Source organism: Somniosus microcephalus, chromosome 13 (assembly GCF_052327205.1).
Source record: "Somniosus microcephalus isolate GS21.2 chromosome 13, FLI_Smic_1.0, whole genome shotgun sequence".
Classification (NCBI taxonomy): Eukaryota; Metazoa; Chordata; class Chondrichthyes; order Squaliformes; family Somniosidae; genus Somniosus; species Somniosus microcephalus.
The window spans coordinates 5136421-5157635 of record NC_140999.1 but is presented as its reverse complement, the minus strand read 5'-3'; the positions used below and the strand labels follow the sequence as shown (position 1 = coordinate 5157635).

The following is a 21215-nucleotide window of genomic DNA, read 5'->3' as shown; positions in this document are numbered from 1 at the left end:
CTGCAGCCAAATTGCCACTCCCCTCAGCGGAGACAATTTATAGTATTTGAGATCAGAACAGGGGCCTTGGGCTGATTTCTTTTTTGCCTCCTTTGCCTAGGAGCACCGCCACCAGTTCTAGCACACCCCCTTAGCTCGGTCCCTGCTGAAACCTGCGGTCAGAGGCCAGAAATAGAACCCGGGATCTTGCTGTTCCGAATAATGTCGCAGCAGGAGAGCGTCTCATTTTATTTACCCGAGAACGGAAGAACAAAACCTTGTGGCCGGTGATCGCTCCTGCCACACAAACAAAAAATAGTTCGTCAAATACATTTTCTCTGAAGGTAGTTCCGCCTTTAACATAGAATATAGGAGCAGGCCATTCGGCCCCTCGAGCCCACTCCGCCATTTAATGAGATCATGGCTGATCATCCAAACTCAATACCCTGTCCCTGCTTTCTCCCCATATCCCTTGATCCCTTTAGCCTCAAGAAATATATCCAACTCCTTCTTGAATATATTTAATGAATTGGCCTCGACTGCCTTCTGTGGTAGAGAATTCCACAGGTTCACCACTCTCTGGGTGAAGAAATTCCTCCTCATCTCAGTCCTAAATGGCTTACCTCTTATCCTCAAAATGGCCGACATCCTTTCGCCAATACAAGACAGACACTTTGGTTTATGGTAATTTTAGTGGATTTTTAATATTTTACACAACAGAATTCTTTAATACATAAACTGAGAATCATTCACAGCCTAGTTTTTTTGACACTTTTCTTTTTAAATATCTTTTTTTTTGGTGTTTTTTTTTGTTGTTGAAAGAAATCTTTGATATTAACCAACACCACGGAAACTCCATATTTTGAGAACTACATTATTTCACAAACCAAGGCCAAGCAGGGAGACGATCTACAGACTTCAACAGCTTTGTGCTTTACTGAACAGAAAAAAATGAATTGAAAAAAAAACCCATTTGGTTATTGAGCGAGGGACAGTCGCAACCAGACATATCTGGGTCGAGAGTTTTAAATTTGTCTATTTATGTATTCCTGATCGGGATTGCACTTGTTTTCAGGAAGTCTTTTTTTGGGAGCGTGTCGGCAGATAGAACGAATTTCTACTCCGCCCGGGTCCAGGATCCCGAGCGCTCCCCCGGGTCAAGTGGGAAAGAAACTGAGAATCCCTTCCGTGTTACCAAGACAACAGGCCCAAACCTTGAGCACCCACGATGCACCCTCCCCCGCCAAACATTCCAGAGAGCTCATATGGCCCTGAACGTTATAAAAAGCCGTCGACACATTTATTAATCTCTTTTATCCTTTTGCTTTATGTTTTAAACGTATCAATGGGACTTCCTCCCACAGCCACTGCCCTCATTCATGGGCGGGCTTCATGATATTATGTTGGCGGGTTCCACAAAAATTAATTGCACCCTTGGCTTAGAATATAAAGCACAGAACAAGAATAGGACATCCAGCCCCTGCATCTTCCACTGCCCATGGGCACTCTACCCAATCATGGACTCTACTCACCCATTTAATCTTCTGAGGGAAAGTTCCGTATAAACGCTGCCCGATCCCTAAAGGGAATCAAAGAAAACTCCAGAACATTTATCCATCCTCACGTCTCTGCTATTCCACCAAGACTGCTCACCTCCCCAGCTGCACAGGAACCACCACATCCCGTGTAGTGCGTGATCCCCTTTGTCTAACTGACACGTTTCTTCCTCAAATCAGTCCCTTTAAAGCTTAAAACTCAAAGGGGTTGGGGGGTGGGGGGGGAATTAGACCCTGATAATAATATATAGGACTCTTGTAATATGGTACATTGTCACCACCAAGTTACTCCTCAACCAAATGTTGTAATCTGGGGGTACATCACCACCGACCCCCATAATGTGATGTCACTGGGTTGCACTGCAGCGATGAATTCTTGGAATTAAATTTACAGGCGCAGGTACAAAGCCCATGTGCCATCAAAAACCCAGCCAGGCAGAGATGGCAAGAAGGTTTCTCATGTGTCCAAAATAGATTTGAATCACATTCACGAAGGCAGAAGTTCAAAAGAACGAGGGTCAGACTCGCTGCGCCAATAGAGCTTAACTCAGGTTACAGCGATGGGCATCAGTGCCAAACACACAACTAGTGCTCATCATATCTATCAGTATTTTAAATATTCAAATGATGAATATCGAGACATTAAGTTTTCAGTGTTCACCACCAAGGAGAGGGCTGCTAGTCCTGTGAGTGGACAGCCCATGTATGTCAGGTACAGCACGGGTTAGATACAGAGTAAAGCTCCCTCTACACTGTCCCATCAAACAGTCCCAGGGTAGGTACAGCACGGGTTAGATACAGAGTAAAGCTCCCTCTACACTGCCCCATCAAACACTCCCGGGGCAGGTACAGCACGGGTTAGATACAGAGTAAAGCTCCCTCTACACTGTCCCATCAAACACTCCCGGGGCAGGTACAGCACGGGTTAGATACAGAGTAAAGCTCCCTCTACGCTGTCCCATCAAACACTCCCAGGGCAGGTACAGCACGGGTTAGATACAGAGTAAAGCTCCCTCTACACTGTCCCATCAAACACTCCTGGGGCAGGTACAGCACGGGTTAGATACAGAGTAAAGCTCCCTCTACACTGTCCCATCAAACACTCCCAGGGCAGGTACAGCACGGGTTAGATACAGAGTAAAGCTCCCTCTACACTGTCCCATCAAACACTCCTGGGGCAGGTACAGCACGGGTTAGATACAGAGTAAAGCTCCCTCTACACTGTCCCATCAAACACTCCCAGGGCAGGTACAGCACGGGTTAGATACAGAGTAAAGCTCCCTCTACACTGTCCCCATCAAACACTCCCAGGGTAGGTACAGCACGGGTTAGATACAGAGTAAAGCTCCCTCTACACTGCCCCATCAAACACTCCCGGGGCAGGTACAGCACGGGTTAGATACAGAGTAAAGCTCCCTCTACACTGTCCCATCAAACACTCCCAGGGCAGGTACAGCACGGGTTAGGTACAGAGTAAAGCTCCCTCTACACTGTCCCATCAAACACTCCCAGGGCAGGTACAGCACAGGTTAGATACAGAGTAAAGCTCCCTCTGCACTGTCCCATCAAACACTCCCAGGACAGGTACAGCACGGGTTAGATACAGAGTAAAGCTCCCTCTACACTGTCCCATCAAACACTCCCAGGGCAGGTACAGCACGGGTTAGATACAGAGTAAAGCTCCCTCTACACTGTCCCATCAAACACTCCCAGGGCAGGTACAGCACGGGTTAGATACAGAGTAAAGCTTCCTCTACACTGTCCCATCAAACACTCCCAGGGCAGTTACAGCACAGGTTAGATACAGAGTAAAGCTCCCTCTACACTGTCCCCATCAAACACGCCCAGGGCAGGTACAGCATGGGTTAGATACAGAGTAAAGCTCCCTCTACACTGTCCCATCAAACACTCTCAGGGCAGAAATCAAGAGTAAACAAAAATTATTTTATAGTGATCTGAGAGAAAGACCTTTATTCCAATTGCTTGAGCGGAACGGAAATTCAAATTAGAAAGGTGAAAGGATATTTCAACGTGAAGTAACGAGGCTCCTCACCTATCACTCACACTTCTCTCCATATCCCAGTGCATAGCAACTAGACCTTCACATCACATACCATAGCAACCAAGCTCCTCCTATCCTAAACTCTAGCAACTATGGTCTCCATATCCTGTACCATAGCAACCAGGCCTCTTGTTTGCTATACCATAGCAACCAGGCCTGGATCCCCATCCTTCCTTTGCACGCACCTTCAGCAATTATGATTTTCTCCTGGGAAAGTTTTAATAAATGAAATAAAGTTTTAAAATGAAGACAAAACTGTGGAAGTCTCCTAACAGTGAGAAACTGCTAGACGCAGAAGCAACAACACAAATCTTATCCATACTGAGCAAGGAACAGAAAGCGAAGATAGGGGTTCGTTGGATCTCTTTGTTTTTAAACACGCACGCACACACTTTACATAAAGCCCATTTCAAAATTTCTATATTGCTTTTCAATAAAGTTGTTTTTTTTTTCTGTTTAAGAAAAAGAATTGTACAGAGAGGTTCGCTTAGTGCTTTAAAAGAGAAAGCCGTCACCAAGGCTGATGGAACGGTGCAAAGTGTTGCTGAGGACATTAACACGCTAACTGCACGATACAAGCGCACGCTGACCAATACTCTGCCTATTTACACTTATATACAATAAGGAAGACCTTACATAGAGAGTTTTTTTTTCCTATTTTTCCTATTTTTTTTTGCAAGGTGTGGCATGCTACATACCTTCCTCCCGCCTCCACTGCAATCCCCTCCCCAAAAATAAAAACTGGGACGTGGTCATCTTTTCAGAAGAATATAAAATCAACCATGGACCATCGCCTCAGACCCCAACTTCATGGAGATGCAGCCTCACAGATGAAGTTTGATTTCGCTTTAGCGGAACGACGGGCTGAGAGATTCATGACCTCATTTTTTTTTTTTTAAATTCATGCTCGGGATTGTGGGCGTCGCTGGCAAGGCCGGCATTGATTGCCCGTCCCCCTAGTTGCCCCGAGAAGGTGGTGGTGAGCTGCCGCCTTCTTGAACTGATCCAACCGAGGGCAGGTTAAGAGTCACCCACGTTGGGTGGGGCCGGAGACACAGCGGTTCAGGCCGGGTAAGGACGGCAGGTTTCCTTCTCTAAAGGGGGCATTGGTGAACCGGTTGGGTTTTTAACGACAATCTGAGTGAGGATGAGATGGGGGTGGGGTGAGGGGGGGGGGTGGTGGAGGTGAGGGTGATATGGAGTTAGGTAGGGTGTGGGTGAGGGGGGTGGAAGTGAGGGTGAGGGTGATATGGGGGTAGGGTGGGGGTGAGGGTGATATGGGGGTAGGGTGGGGGTGAGGGTGATATGGGGGTAGGGTGGGGGGGAGGGGGGGATGGAGTTGGGTAGGGTGGGGTGAGGGGGGGTGGAAGTGAGGACGAGGGTGATATGGGGTAGGGTGGGGGTGAGGGTGATATGGGGGTAGGGTGGGGGTGAGGGTGATATGGGGGTAGGGTGGGGGTGAGGGTGATATGGGGGGAGGGTGGGGGTGAGGGTGATATGGGGGGAGGGTGGGGGGGAGTTGGGTAGGGTGGGGTGAGGGGGGGTGGAAGTGAGGACGAGGGTGATATGGGGTAGGGTGGGGGTGAGGGTGAGATGGGGTGGGGTCGGGTAGGGTGGGGGCCGGGGGGAGGGGTGGTAGTGCTAAAACTGGCCTCACCACCCCAAGCTATGAGGAGAAAAACATTCAGCCCGCTGGATCGCCACCCAGTAACTTCTGTTAGAAGGAGCAGGCCTGGGGATTATGGGCGAGGGTGTGACGGGCTGTGAAGTCGCCTGTGGTTGGATGTCTTCCCAACACTCACCGTCTACGCATGAAGAATGGCCACTAGGGTGACCTCCCCCAGTGGCCGCCTCTGGCTGTGCCACTCACCAGACAACAGGAGAAAAATAAAACCTGGGAGGGGGGGGGGGGGGGCAAGGAGTTGAAGATTTAAATATCCAAGATGGTTGCCAGCTAGGGAGATTGTTGACTGCTGAACAACACAAACTTTGCACACAACCTACAGAGTCAGAGCAAGCATGACCCACTCCGAGCACAAACATCTAGCACATTATCAGGCCTGTTGCCAGATCTTAAGACCCTAAACCACAGCAGTGTAGACAGAGGGGTACATGTAGCATTAGACAGGATCACAGTGCGGAGCAAACTGAAAGTAATTGCTACATTGGTGGAGATGGATTAGATTGCTCGTCCAATAATATAACCACTACCCTACATAATTATATTCATTCAAACATTCATTCATAACTTATTCTTAAATATATGAAAATAATTAACATCTTACGCCACTTTACCAGCCAATGTTTCTTTCTCTCGTTATTGGACGGGGGAGTTCACGGTGAGGCATTACAGGTTTCACTTTAAACATAAGGGGCATAGATTTGAAGTAATTGGTAGAAGGATTAGAGGGGAGTTGAGGTGAACTTTTTTCACCCAGAGGGTGGTGGGGGTCTGGAACTCACTGCCTGAAAGCGTGGGAGAGGCAGAAACCCTCATCACATTTAAAAAGTACTTGGATATGCACTCGAAGTGCCGTAACCCACAGGGCTATGGACCAAGAGCTGGAAAGTGGGATTAGGCTGGAGAGCTCTTTGTCGGCCGGCACGGACACGATGGGCTGAATGGCCTCCTTCTGTGCCGTAACTTTCTGTGATTCTATGATTCTTATAAATGGTCCTCTTGTTGTTCCTCTGATGGGGGATGTCCGGTGAACTGGGACTGTTTCTATGAATTGTTGTTTTGTTCTGAGTGACCTGAGGCCCTTAATAGAATGGGACGCTAACGAACTTTTCTCCCATCCAGTATGCAGTGATCGCTCACTCACTCTCTCTGCTAATCAGTATTAAAAATTTAGTACTCATTCTCGGGATGTGGGCGTCACTGGCAAGGCCGGCGTTTATCGCCCATCCCGAGTTGCCCTGAGAGGATGGTGGTGGTGGGCCGCCTTCTTGAACCGCTGCAGTCCATACTTCCACATTGCTGTTAGGGAGCGAGCAGCTTGATACAACTGAGGGGTTTGCTGGGTCACTTCAGAGGGAAGTTAAGAGTGAACCACGTTGGGTGTGGAGACTGGAGTCACCTGTAGGCTCAGACCGGGTAAGGACGGCAGGTTTCCTTCCCTGAAGGACATTAGTGAACCGGTTGGGTGTTAACGACAATCCGACAGCTTCATGGTCGCTCTCACTGATCCCAGCTTTTTGTTTCCAGATTATTTCCAAACTGAATTCAAATTCTCAAACTATCCTGGGAATAGATCTGAAAGGGCCCAGAAAGCCATTCCACTGTATCCAGGGCAACTATGGGATGGGCACTAAATGCCGACCCTGCCAGCAACACCGACAGCCTGAGAATCAATTATTAAATAGTCACAAAAGGCAACAGGATGGCAGATGACCTTCAGGTGTATGGGATAGAAGAACGTTACTTCAGGAAGAGATTTATACCCGGGGGGGGCTGGTCAGTTACATAGAATTACATAGAACTTACAGCACAGAAACAGGCCATTCGGCCCAACTGCTCCGTGCTGGTGTTCATGCTCCACACCAGCCTCCTCCCACCCCTCTTCATCTCACCCCATCAACATATCCTTCTAGTCCTTTCTCCCTCGTGTGTTTATCCAGCTTCCCCTTAAATCCATCTCTGCTATTCGCCTCAACCACTCCCTGTGGGAGCGAGTTCCACATTCTCACCACTCTCTGGGTAAAGAAGTTTCTCCTGAATTCCCTATTGGATTTATTAGTGACTGTCTTATATTGATGGCCCCTAGTTCTGGTCTCCCCCACAAGTGGAAACATCTTCTCTACGTCTACCCTATCGAAACCCTTTCATAATTTTAAAGGCCTCTATCAGGTCACCCCTCAGCCTTCTCCATTCTAGAGGAAAGAGCCCCAGCCTGTTGAATCTTCTCCAGTGCCTCCATATCCTTTTTGTAATATGGAGACCAGATCTGTGCACAGTGCTCCGAGTGCGGTCTAACCAAGGTTCGATACAAGTTTAACATAATTTCTCTGCTTTTCAATTCGATCCCTCGAGAAATGACCCCCAGTGCTTGGTTTGCTTTTTTTAAACAGCCCTTTTAGAATGTGCACAGGAAGGCCCCTGGCAGATTCAAAAAGGGATATCCTGTGTGGCATTGGCTGGTAAGGGTGAAAGGTCACATCCTTTCAGGCTGGCTAATGCAATAAATAACAGTCATAGTGCACGTGAACCGAGGGATCTATCAGAACAAACCACAGTCAGACGAAGGCCCGGGAATTCACTGCATAGTCTACACAATGCAGAACCCGTCACCTCCTCACAGACCCTGCATCAAGAGCGGAAAGTCAGAATATTATTGTGGTTTTGTGTGTGCAGTGTGTGTCAGTGTCTGTGAGTGTGTGCAGTGTGTGTGTGCAGTGTCTGTGTGTGTGTGCAGTGTCTGTGAGTGTGTGCAGTGTCTGTGAGTGTGTGCAGTGTCTGTGTGAGTGTGTGCAGTGTCTGTGAGTGTGTGCAGTGTCTGTGAGTGTGTGCAGTGTCTGTGTGAGTGTGTGCAGTGTCTGTGTGAGTGTGTGCAGTGTCTGTGTGAGTGTGTGCAGTGTCTGTGAGTGTGTGCAGTGTCTGTGAGTGTGTGCAGTGTCTGTGAGTGTGTGCAGTGTGTGAGTGTGTGCAGTGTCTGTGAGTGTGTGCAGTGTCTGTGAGTGTGTGCAGTGTCTGTGAGTGTGTGCAGTGTCTGTGAGTCTGTGTGAGTGTGTGCAGTGTCTGTGAGTGTGTGCAGTGTCTGTGAGTGTGTGCAGTGTCTGTGAGTGTGTGCAGTGTCTGTGAGTGTGTGCAGTGTCTGTGTGAGTGTATGCAGTGTCTGTGAGTGTGTGCAGTGTCTGTGAGTGTGTGCAGTGTCTATGTGAGTGTGTGCAGTGTCTGTGAGTGTGCGCAGTGTCTGTGTGAGTGTGTGCAGTGTCTGTGTGAGTGTGTGCAGTGTCTGTGAGTGTGTGCAGTGTCTGTGAGTGTGTGCAGTGTCTGTGTGAGTGTGTGCAGTGTCTGTGTGCGCGTGTGTGAGTGTGCGCAGTGTCTGTGAGTGTGCGCAGTGTCTGTGAGTGTGCGCAGTGTCTGTGAGTGTGTGCAGTGTCTGTGAGTGTGTGCAGTGTCTGTGTGAGTGTGTGCAGTGTCTGTGTGAGTGTGTGCAGTGTCTGTGTGAGTGTGAGCGCGTGTGTACACTTCAGTGGAGGAGAAAAGTTTGAGAGAATGATAGAAAAATAAAAAGCGTAAGAATGTGTGCGCGAGACACAGACACACACAGTCAGACACAGTTTCTAGGTGTACAGAGATGGCACAAGACTAATTTTCTCGGATGAGAATAATTCACAGAAAAAAACCTCAAGAATAAATATACATTGCAAAAATACTAAAGCTCCCTCCTCAGGTAGAAAGGTGTCAGGGAACGAAGGCCCAGGGAGGCTTTCTAACCAACCCCTGGTAAACCAATTCATGATCGTCAAGGATGCCATAATTCACTGTTGCTACAACTGGGGGCCGGGAGGGGGTAACGAGCAATGAGACAATAGACTGTGAGTTTTACACACTCCGTACACCTGTGCGGGCCGACCACACGGCACACCCTGCTCTGTGCGCTGGTTCTGGTTCTGAATTTTGTCGTAAAGTATTCTCGGGCCTGTATGTTTTTGTCCATTTGGGTGCCTGCATGCGCCTTCTTTTGTTTTTAAAGGTGGAGGGAAGGGGGCAGGACAAGGTGGAGAGAGAGAGAGAGAAATAAAATAAAGGAGGTGTTGGGATTGTTTGCTGGGGGGTATTTAGCAGCCACAGTCCTGGTGCGGTGGGGCGGGCTGCTCGTTCAGCTGTGTACCTTGCTTCGCCCCAGTCACTGCAGGGTCTGCTGCGTCTAGGCTCTCCGACATCTTTTCACAGATGATGTCCACCAGCCGCTCAAACGTTTGTTTGACGTTGATGTTGTCCTTTGCGCTGGCTTCGAAAAACTCAAACCCTGCGAGCAAAAAAAGGCAGCAATCGTTTCAGTCTAGAAAGAAAGAAATTAGGAAAGGGAAGGAAAGAAGGAATCTTAACTCGCACCAAGTCCCGTTCACCCATCACCCCTGTGCTCGCTGACCTACATTGGCTCCCGGTCCTTAACGCCTCGAGTTAAAAAATTTCATCCTTGTTTACAAATCCCTCCATGGCCCTCGCCCCGCCCTATCTCTGTAACCTCCTCCATCCCTACAACCACCCCACCCACCCCCCCCCCCCCCGAGATCTCTGCGCTCCTCCAATTCTGGCCTCTTGCGCATCCCCGATTTTCATCGCTCAACCATTGGCGGCCGTGCCTTCAGCTGCCTGGGCCCCGAGCTCTGGAATTCCCTCCCTAAACCTCTCCGCCTCTCTCTCTTCTCTCTCTGCTCCTTAAAAACGACCTCTTTGACCAAGCTTTTGGTCACCTTTCTTAATACCTCCTTATATGGCTCGGTGTCAAATTTTGTTTGAGAACGCTCCTGTGAAGCTCCTTGGGATGTTTTTCTATATTCGTTTATGGGATGTGGGCGTCACTGGCAATGCCAGCATTTATTGCCCATCCCTACTTGCCCTCGAGCAGGTGGTGGTGAGCCGCCTTCTTGAACCGCTGCAGTCTGTGTGGTGAAGGTGCTCCCACAGTGGTGTTGGGGAGGGAGTTCCAGGATTTTGACCCAGCGATGATGAAGGAATGATCAATGTATTTCTAAGTCAGGATGGTGTGTGACTTGGAGGAACTTGGAGGTGGTGATGTTCCCGAGCGCCTGCTGCCCTTGTCCTTCTAGGTGGAAGAGGTCCCGGGTTTGGGCGTTAAAGGTGCTATATAATTGCAAGTTGTTGTAGTTGTTGGCAGTGGGATCTGACCAGAACGTCAGCAGTGGCTCAGTGGGTAGCACACTCGCCTGAGTCAGAAGGTTGTGGGTTCAAGTCCCACTCCAGGGATTGTGCACATAAGTCCAGGCTGACACTCTAGTGCAGTGCTGAGGGAGTGCTGCACTGTCAGAGGTGCCGTTTTTCAGATGAGATGTTAAACCGAGCCCTCGCCTGTTCTCTCAGGTGGGCGTAAAAAACCCCGTTGCACTATTTCAAAGAAGAGCAGGGGAGTTCTCCCCGGTGGACTGGGGCCAATATTTATCCCTCAACCAACATAACAAAAACAGATTATTTGGCCATTATCACATTGCTGTTTGTGGGAGCTTACTGTTTATAAATTGGCTGCCGTGTGTCCCACATTACAACAGTGACTACACTTCAAAAAGTACTTCATTGGCTGTAAAGCGCTTTGAGATGTCTGGCGGTCGTGAAAGGCGCTATATAAATGCAAGTCTGTCTTTTTTATACAGTAACAATACAATGGCGTTAGACTTCTACTGGTGACTTTACCTAGATGATCGGCCAACTGCTTCCCTCCCTCTGCTAACACCACACGCTCATCTTCCATGTCGCACTTGTTTCCAACCAGCAAGACCTGGGCATTGTCCCACGAGTAGGTCTTAATTTGGGTTGACCTGTGAGGAACAGAGAACAATGCATTTAAACATACTTGAGGAATGAAAATAGCAAACAGTTTCCATGGGAAGGTTCCTTCATTACACAAGCGGAAAGACCGTACGCGGTTAGCAACTTCGCCAACAGCAGTGAGAAGATGGTCAGTCACAGGATGGTTACCAAGGGGCTCCCACAAACAGCACTGCCATAATGACCAAATATTCTGTTTTAGTGATGTTGGTTGAAGGATAAATATTGGCTCCAGGACACCGGGGAGAACTCCCCCCTGCTCTTCTTCGAAATAGTGGCCGTGGGATCTTTTACATCCACCTGAGAGGGCAGACGGGGCCTCGGTTTAACATCTCACCCGAAAGACAGCACCTCTGACAGTTCTCCCCGGTGTCCTGGCCAATATTTATCCCTCAACCAACTTCGCTAAAACAGATGATCTGGTCATCACCTCACTGCTGTTTGTGGGAGCTTGCTGTGCGCAACTTGGCTGCCGCGTTTGCTACATTACAACAGTGACTGCACTTCAACAAGTACTTCATTGGCTGTAAAGCACTTTGGGATGTCCTGAGATTTTGAAAGGAGCTCTGTAAATGTAAGTCTTTCTTTCTTTCACTGGTGTCTCTGAGTCACGCCATGTTACCATGGAAACAGCATAGGAGCAGACATTTTGTGCGCACCGGCCTTGATCTAGCAAACGAAACGTGGTCCAGTGACATTGTGGAAGAGGATGCAGCCCACAGTGCACTTCCTCGACTCACTGCCTCACTTGAGGGAGAGTTTGACACAAAATGGTTTCCGCTGGAGGACAATAAGTGACTGAGAGACCTGTGCACATCTCGATCTGCACAATAGTTGGGGCTTATGGGACAATTCTGTAGAATAAGCTTCCACTTTAAGCAAAACCTATTCTTCTTTCACTCCCCTATAACAGGTTCCCGACTGCCAACACAAGTTGTCCTGCTCTAGACCACCCACGATATCCCTCAACCCCACCAACCCTCCATATCCCTCAACCCCACCCACCCACCACATCCCTCAACCCCACCCACCCTCCATATCCCTCATCCCCACCCACCCACATCCCTCAACCCCACCCACCCACCACATCCCTCAACCCCACCCACCCACATCCCTCAACCCCACCCACCCACCACATCCCTCAACCCCACCCACCCACCATATCCCTCAACCCCACCCACCCACCCACCCATATCCCTCATCCCCACCCACCCACCATATCCCTCAACCCCACCCACCCACCACATCCCTCATCCCCTCTCTCTCTCCAGAAACACATGTAATTGTCTCTTGACCCTATTTATAATGTCAATGCCCGCTTCAATATCCTTCCCTGGCAATTTCACAGCTCTATCACTGGTTTGATGAGTTCACTCCTTACTGCGACGTTATGTTTAAACTTATGTCCCCTGGGATTTAACCCCTTCCTCGCAGGGGACAACTTATCTGGATCAACTTTGGTCAATTCCCTTCGTTGAGCTTGAAATAATTCAATCCGGTCCCCTCGAAGTCTCCTCTTGGCCAAAGAAAGCAAGCCTGACTTCCTTAACATTTCCTCGGAACTGAAACCCCTGATATCCGGAATCACTCTGTGCCTCTCCAGGGAGCTCACATCCTTCCCGTGATTAAGCATCCAGGAGGGATTCGCAATCCTTCACCCATATTCGTCCGTAAGAGGAGATTTAACAGAGGTGTTCAAAATCATAAAGGGTTTTGATGGAGTAAATAAGGAGAAACTGTTTCCAGTGGCAGGAGGGTCGGTAACCAGAGGACACAGATTGAAGGGAATTGGAAAAGAACCAGAGGGGAGATGAGGAGAATGTTTTTCCGCAGCAAGTTGTTGTGATCTGGAATGCGCTGCCTGAAAGGGCAGCAGAAGCAGATTCAATAGTAACTTTCAAAAGGGAATTGGAGAAATACTTGAAGGGGAAAATTTGCAGGGCTCTGGGGAAAGAGCAGGGGGAGTGGGACTAATTGGAGAGCTCGAACAAAGAGCCGGCACAGGCACGATGGGCCGAATGGCCTCCTCCTGTGCTGTATCATTCCATGATTTACAGCTCTTTCCTGCTAGGCACCCGTGGATTACCTACCAGTCCTGGACAGCGTTGAAGGATTCTTCGTTAGTAATGTCATACATCAGGATAAAGCCCATGGCACCACGGTAGTAAGCTGTGGTGATGGTCCTATACCGCTCCTGGCCAGCCGTGTCCTGCAATAAGCACAAGGGAAGAACATTCATTAAACTCTACACCGCAATGAAAGAGATTATGTGGGGTGAGTTATATCTCCATACCTCAGTAAACGTTACTTGGTTTTTGAACAACAGCAACAATGTGCATTTATATAGCGCCTTTAACGTAGTAAAACATCCCAAAGTACTTTACAGGTGCGATTATCAAACAAAAATTCACCGAGCCAAAGAAGGAGACATTAGGACAGGCTTGGTCAAAGAAGTAGGCTCTAAGGAGCGTCTTAAAGGAGGAGAGTGAGGCGGAGAGGTTTAGGGAGGGAATTCCAGAGCTCGGGGCCCAGGCAGCTGAAGGCACGGCCGCCAATGGTGGAGCGATGAAATTGGGGGATGAGCAAGCCCAGAATTGGAGGAGCGCAGAGATCTTGGAGGGTTGTCGGGTTGGAGGAGGTTACAGAGATAGGGAGGGGTCGAGGCCATGGAGGGATTTGAAAACAAGGATGAGAATTTTAAAATCGAGGTGATGCCGGACTGGGAGCCAATGTAGGTCAGCGAGCACAGGGGGTGATGGGTGAACGAGACTTGGTGCGAGTTAGGACATGGGGCAGCAGAGTTTCGGAGCGTCTTAAAGGAGGAGAGAGAGGCGGAGAGGTTTAAGGAGGGAATTCCAGAGCTTAGGGCCCAGGCAGCTGAAGGCACGGCCGCCAATGGTGGAGCGATTAAAATTGGGGGATGAGCAAGCCCAGAATTGGAGGAGTGCAGAGATCTCGGTGGATTGTTGGGTTGGAGGAGATTACAGAGATAGGGAGGGGCGGGGGGGCGAGGCCATGGAGGACTTTGATGCTTTTGTAATTCCTCAAACACACCTGAGCTGTCGGGAGGAACCCTCCCTCCCCCTCCTCCCCCAGCCAGCTGCCCCATACGGAGACCAAACACCGCAGCACCTGTCGTGATATCTTGGACTGCTCGAACATCTCGTAACCGTGAGCCAAAAGCCAGCTGTGGAACCAGTCAGTAGCTGCCTTCTCGTCCAGTGCGCCTGGGGAATGAAATACTTTGCCAATTCTTGATCACGCCGTGTCAGCGTTATCTATGTCTAGGACAGGTGGGGCATGGCTCGACGTAAAGGTTCCTGCTGCGCTGCCCCAACAATGCATCTCAACCTCATCGCCATCGTCTGGTGGCCTCTCTGAGGGGCGCTGACAATTTAGTGCCAGCTTCAAACCAAGATGAGACCACCCTGAATTAATTTCACGTAGGACCCTCACAGCCAGCAGGCAGATAAATCACCCATCCCATCGCCGTGAGCTGGGGCAAGCAAATTAACAATGGAACCACGGACATAGCCATCATCTCTTACCCAGATCTGTAGCTTGATCCTCTTTTCATTCCTGTAAATAGTCTTCACTTTGAAGTCGATCCCGACAGTGCTGACAAATGCGGGGGTGAAGGAATCATCGGCGTATCGGAACAGGAACGAGGTTTTCCCGACACTGCTGTTCCCAATGATCAGGATCTTGAACATGTAATCGAAGTTTTGATCTGAGGATTCCTTCTGTCCGAAGCGTGGGTCTGTAGCCGAAGCCATCTGCGCAAAGCGAAATTATTCTCATTGACCACAGGAAAAAGCTAACAAAACAATTTGGATTTATCTCGCACCTTCTCACATCTTTCAGAATCATCCCAAAATGCCTCACTCGCAGTGAATTACCTTGATGTACACCAACGGTAGATATGGAGGCAAATGCAGGAGCCAATTTTCACACTGCAAGAGCCTACAAACAGAATTACATCGAATATACAGCACAGGAACAGGCCATTCAGCCCACCTAGTCTCTGCTGTTTAGACTCCACACGAGTCTCCTCCTGTTCCATCTCAGCCTTTCAGCATATCTTTCTATTCCCTTTTTTCTCATGTACTCATCTAGTTTCCTTTTGAAAGCATCTAAGCTATTTATGACATAGAATCATAGAAATGTACGACACAGAAGGAGGGCATTCGGCCCATCATGTCTGTGCCGGCCGAAAAAGAGCTCTCCAGCCTAATCCCACCTTCCAGCTCTTGGTCCGCAGCCCTGTAGGTTACGGCACTTCAAGTGAATGGCTGGTTAATCTTTTTTCTTTTTGGTGCTGGTGGTGGTTGAGGGTAGAATGTTGGCCAGGACACTGGGAGGGCATGGTGGCATAGTGGTTAGCACTGTTGCCTCACAGCGCCAGGGACCCGGGTTCAAATCTGGCCTCAGGCGACTGTCTGTGTGGAGTTTGCACATTCTCCCCGTGTCTGCGTGGGTTTCCGCCGGGTGCTCCGGTTTCCTCCCACAGTCCAAAGATGTGCGGGTTAGGTTGATTTGGCTATGACAAATTGACCCTTAGTGTTAGGGGATTAAATACGTGGGGTGGGTGGGATATGTGTCGGTGCAGGCTCGATGGGCCGAAATGGCCTCTATCTGCACTGTGGGGATTCTGTGATTCTGTGACCTCCAGCTCCACTTACAACAAGGCACTCCCTCAGTGCTGCACAGGAGGGAGTGCAGCGAAGATTCACCAGGCTGATACCTGGGATGGCAGGAATGACGTATGAGGAGAGATTGGGTCGATTGGGCTTGTATTCGCTGGAGTTTAGAAGAATGAGAGGGGATCTCATTGAAACTTATAAAATTCTAACAGGACTGGACAGACTAGATGCAGGAAGGATGTTCCCGATGGCGGGGGAGTCCAGAACCAGGGGTCACAGTCTAAGGATAAGGGGTAAGCCATTTAGAACTGAGATGAGGAGAAATTTCTTCACCCAGAGAGTGGTGAACCTGTGGAATTCACTACCACAGAAGACAGTTGAGGCCAATTCATTAAATATATTCAAGAAGGAGTTAGATATATTTCTTAAGGCTAAGGGGATCAAGGGATATGGGGACAAAGCAGGGACAGGGTACTGAATTTGGATGATCAGCCATGATCGCATTAAATGGCGGAACAGGCTCGAGGGGCCGAATGGCCTACTCCTGCTCCTATCTTCTATGTTTCTATGAATCCTAGTCTAGATAATGTACACCACCTGACCTACTTCTTGCTACTCCTCAACATTCTCAAGTTAGATCCTCCCTTCCATTTTCCCCTCTCCTCACTGCAGCCATCCTTAGCAGACAGCTCCAGACAGATTAGGGGTCACCAACTCTGGTTGGATGCAGTTTCATCACATGACCTCCGGCCTCTTATAGCCCCGCCCCCACACTCCCGCCATTGGTCGCCTGACACGTCCGTCCTCGTGGCTCCCCGTCGTCCCCCGGCCAATTGGAAAATAAACAGACTCTTCAATACCTGACTGGTTGATTCTTGACTGTCAGTCAAACAGCCTTCTGTAGAATCAGAGAATAGTACAGCACAGGAGGCCATTCGGCCCATCGAGTCTGTGCCGGCTCGTTCAAAGAGCAATCCCGTTAGTCCCACTCCCCGGCTCTTTCCCCATATCCTGCAATTCTTTCTCCTTCAGCTACTTATCCAATTCCCTTTTGAAACCTACTATTGAATCTGTAGAAATTTGTTCTTTTTAAGTATTGTTTAAGGATTAAATATTGGCCCCAGGACACCAGGAAGAACTCCCTTGCTCTTTTTCAAAAGAGTGGCCGTGGGTTCTTTTACATCCACCCGAGAGAGCAGACGGGGCCTCGGTTTAACGTCTCATCCAAAAGACGCCACCCCCGACAGTGCAGCACTCCCTCAGCGCCGCACTGGAAGTGCCAGCCTAGCTTTTTGTGCTCAAGTCTCTGGAGTGGGACAATGAACCCACGACCTTCTGACTCAGAGGCGAGAGAGAGTGCTACCCACTGAGCCATGGCTGACACCTAGCTGGAAGTGCAAAAGAGATTAACATGGAAGATACCAGACCGGAGAGGTTATAACTAACAGGAAAGACTGAACAGACTGTGGCACTTTTTTCTACGTCCACCCGAGAGGGCAGACGTGGCCTCAGTTTAATGTCTCATCCGAAAGACGGCACCTCCGACGTTGCAGCACTCCCTCAGGAGCATCAGACTGGATTTTGCGCTCATCATTGAAGTGGGACGTATTACTGTGTTAAAGGCGCTATATAAATACAAGTTGTTGTCTGTTGGGACTTGAACCCACGACCTTTTGTCTCGGAAGTGAGAGCGCAACCCACTGAGCCACACCTGACACCCCTCCCCCATCTCCCAGATATTTCCCCGGTTCACTTGCGGCAGTGTCCAGGAGAAACATAGAAGATAGGAGCAGGAGTAGGCCATTCAGCCCCTCGAGCCTGCTCCGCCATTCAATGAGATCATGGCTGATCATCCAAATTCAGTACCCGGTCCCTGCCTTCTCCCCATATCCCTTGATCCCTTTAGCCTTAAGAAATATATCCAACTCCTTCTTGAATATATTTAATGAATTGGCTTCAACTGCCTTCTGTGGTAGAGAATTCCACAGGTTCACCACTCTCTGGGTGAAGAAATTCCTCCTCATCTCAGTCCTAAATGGCTTACCCCTTATCCTTAGACTGTGACCCCTGGTTCTGGACTCCCCCGCCATCGGGAACATCCTTCCTGCATCTAGTCTGTCTAGTCCTGTTAGAATTTTATAAGTTTCAATGAGATCCAATCTCTCCTCATATATCATTCCTGCCATCCCAGGTATCAGTCTGGTGAATCTTCGCTGCACTCCTTCCATGGCAAGAACATCCTTCCTCAGATAAGGCGACCAAAACTGCACACAATACTCAAGATGTGGTCTCACCAAGGCCCTGTACAACTGCAGCAAGACATCCTTGTTGCTGTACTCAAACCCTCTCGCTACGAAGGCCAACATACCATTTGCCTTCTTAACCGCCTGCTGCACCTGCATGCTTACCTTCAGCGATTAATCTTTCATTACTGGAGACTCCGGGTCAATCCGGGAGAATTGCCGACCTTACCCCCTGCCTGCAGCTCTCTGCCAGTCCTGCTCCGCAGAAGCAGCCAGTTTAAGTGTAAACGTCTGGCAAAAAACCAGGTGGCCTGTAATATCCCAATCGGGGAGAAATGACTTGAACTTACAAAGGGTCATTGTCACTGCAGAGAGCAAATCTTAGAGGATACAACAGCAACAACCTGCATTTATATAGCGCCTTTAATGTAGTAAAACGTCCCAAGGTGCTTCTCTGGAGCGTTAACAGACAAAATTTGACACCGAGCCACAAAAGGAGCTATTAGGACAGGTCAAAGAGGTAGGTTATAAGGAGCGTCTTAAAGGAGGAGAGAGGGGAATAGAGGCAGAGAGGTTTAGGGAGGGAATTCCAGAGCTTAGGGCCCAGGCAGCTGAAGGCACGGCCGCCAATGGTGGAGTGATTAAAATCGGGGATGCTCCAGAGGCCAGAACTGGAGGAGCGCAGAGATCTCAGGGGGTTGTGGGGCCAGAGGAGATTACAGAGATAGGGAGGGGTGAGGGCCATGGAGGGATTTGAAAACAAGGATGAGAACGTTTAAAATCGAGGCGTTGCCGGACCAGGAGCCAATGTAGGTCAGCGAGCACAGGGGGTGATGGGTGAATGGGACTGGGTGTGAGTTAGGACACGGGTCAGAGAGCACAGGGGGTGATGGGTGAACGGGACTGGGTGTGAGTTAGGACACGGGGCAGTGAGCACAGGGGGTGATGGGTGAACGGGACTGGGTGTGAGTTAGGACATGGGGCAGTGAGCACAGGGGGTGATGGGTGAACGGGACTGGGTGTGAGTTAGGACACGGGTCAGAGAGCACAGGGGGTGATGGGTGAACGGGACTGGGTGTGAGTTAGGACACGGGGCAGTGAGCACAGGGGATGATGGGTGAACGGGACTGGGTGTGAGTTAGGACACGGGGCAGTGAGCACGGGGGTGAAGGGTGAACGGGACTGGGTGTGAGTTAGGACACGGGGCAGTGAGCACAGGGGGTGATGGGTGAACGGGACTGGGTGTGAGTTAGGACACGGGGCAGTGAGCACAGGGGGTGATGGGTGAAGGGGACTGGGTGTGAGTTAGGACACGGGGCAGTGAGCACAGGGGGTGATGGGTGAACGGGACTGGGTGTAAGTCAGGACACGGGGCAGTGAGCACAGGGGGTGATGGGTGAATGGGACTGGGTGTGAGTTAGGACACGGGGCAGTGAGCACAGGGGGTGATGGGTGAACGGGACTGGGTGTGAGTTAGGACACGGGGCAGTGAGCACAGGGGGTGATGGGTGAACGGGACTGGGTACGAGTTAGGACACGGGGCAGCAGAGCTTTGGATGAGCTGAAGTTTACGGAGGGTGGAATGTGGGAGGCCAGCCCGGAGAACGTTGGAATAGTCGAGTCTGGAGGTCACAAAGGCATGGATGAGGGTTACTAGTTAAAAATGAGGAAGTTAGGAGAAAGGGGGTAAAATATTTGGGGTCAAAGGGTAATCGAGCTTGTAGAATAATTTACCAGGCAACGATTGTGTCAATGGGCCGAGGCACCATGAGATGCATTTCCAAAGAGAAGGGATTGAAGGAACATGGTGACAAGGTGGGTAGGTGGGTTTGAGATCAATCAAATCAATCATCTTATCCTGGGATGAAGGGGTTGACGTATGACGAAAGGTTGAGCAGGCTGGGCCTATACTCATTGGCGTTTAGAAGAATGAGAGGTGATCTTATTGAAACATATAAGATTCTGAGGGGGATTGTGAGGGTGGATGCTGAGAGGGTGTTTCCCCTCGTGGGGGTATCTAGAACTAGGGGCATAGTTTCAGAATAAGGGGTCGCCCATTTAAGACGGAGATGAGGAGGAATTTCTTCTCTCAGAGGGTCGTGAATCTTTGGAATTCTCTACCCCAGAGGGCTGTGGAGGCGGAGTCACTGAATATATTCAAGGTGGAGATTGACAAGACCTTTGAACTACAGGGAGTCGAGGGGTACGGGGAGAGAGCGGGAAAGTGGAGTTGAGGCCAAGATTGGATCAGCCATGATCTTATTGAATGGCGGAGCAGGCTCGAGGGGCCGAATGGCCGACTCCTGCTCCTGTTTCTTATGTTCTTATGTTCCAGAAAGGAGCTGGATGGGTCTAATGACCTTGTTCTGTTCCTAAAAATTCCAGGGGTTAAAGCCCCGCCTTCTCTCTATTTGACGCTATGTCCTACTGTAGCAAAGAATATCCTGTGTCCCATTTATATTGAAATCATGACTCTCTAACTCATTGTTCCCCAGGACCTTGAAACTGTGGAACTCCTCCCCTCCCCCGGTCTTTCCTTCCATCTACAATCTACCGTCTTTCGAAACCCAAGCTTGGTTTGCTCCTGCTCTTCTCAATCTTGGCGCTGTGCCCTGCACCGTGGGCTTCGGACCTTCACCGGCACTTCTCACCAGCAAAACTACACAGTGAATGACCAAAATTAGATATTCTTTTCCTCCTTGGTCATTGGCGCCTGTATGTACCTTAAGAACATAAGAACAAATAGGAGCAGGAGTGGGTCATTCGGCCCCTCGAGCCTGCTCCGCCATTCAATAAGATCATGGCTGATCTTCGACCTCAACTCCACCTTCCCGCCCGATCCCCATATCCCTCGATTCCCCTAGAGTCCAAAAATCTATCGATCTCAGCTTTGAATATACTCAACGACTGAGCCTCCACAGCCCTCTGGGGCAGAGAATTCCAAAGGTTCACCACCCTCTGAGTGAAGAAATTCCTCCTCATCTCAGTCCTAAATGGCCGACCCCTTACCCTGAGACTGTGACACCTGGTTCTAGGCTCCCAGATAAAAATCGTAAGTGAAGAAGGGAAGAGAGAAGAAAGGAGGAGGAAGACTGGAGAAGCTGGGGTTGTTCTCCTTGGAGCAGAGAAGGTTAAGGAGGAGATCTGATAGAGGTGTTCAAAATCATGAAGGGTTTGATAGAGTAAATTTAAAAAAAAACTGATCCCAGTGGTAGGAGG

At 49.6% G+C, this 21215-nt stretch overlaps 1 protein-coding gene across 1 annotated transcript in view; it reads right to left on the bottom strand.

The window, feature by feature from the left end:
• Positions 1–7909: 7909 nt before the first annotated feature.
• LOC147107997 (ras-related protein Rab-3A) overlaps positions 7910–21215 on the bottom strand; it is a 26447-nt gene continuing 13141 nt past the window's right edge. Inside the window, exons 2-5 of the mRNA XM_086004387.1 lie at positions 14659–14886; positions 13201–13319; positions 10976–11100; positions 7910–9572 (exon numbers count right to left, since the gene is read on the bottom strand). Of these exons, the coding sequence (XP_085860513.1) occupies positions 9382–9572; positions 10976–11100; positions 13201–13319; positions 14659–14886 (663 nt within the window). The 3' untranslated portion in view covers positions 7910–9381. The remainder of the gene's footprint in view (positions 9573–10975; positions 11101–13200; positions 13320–14658; positions 14887–21215) is intronic.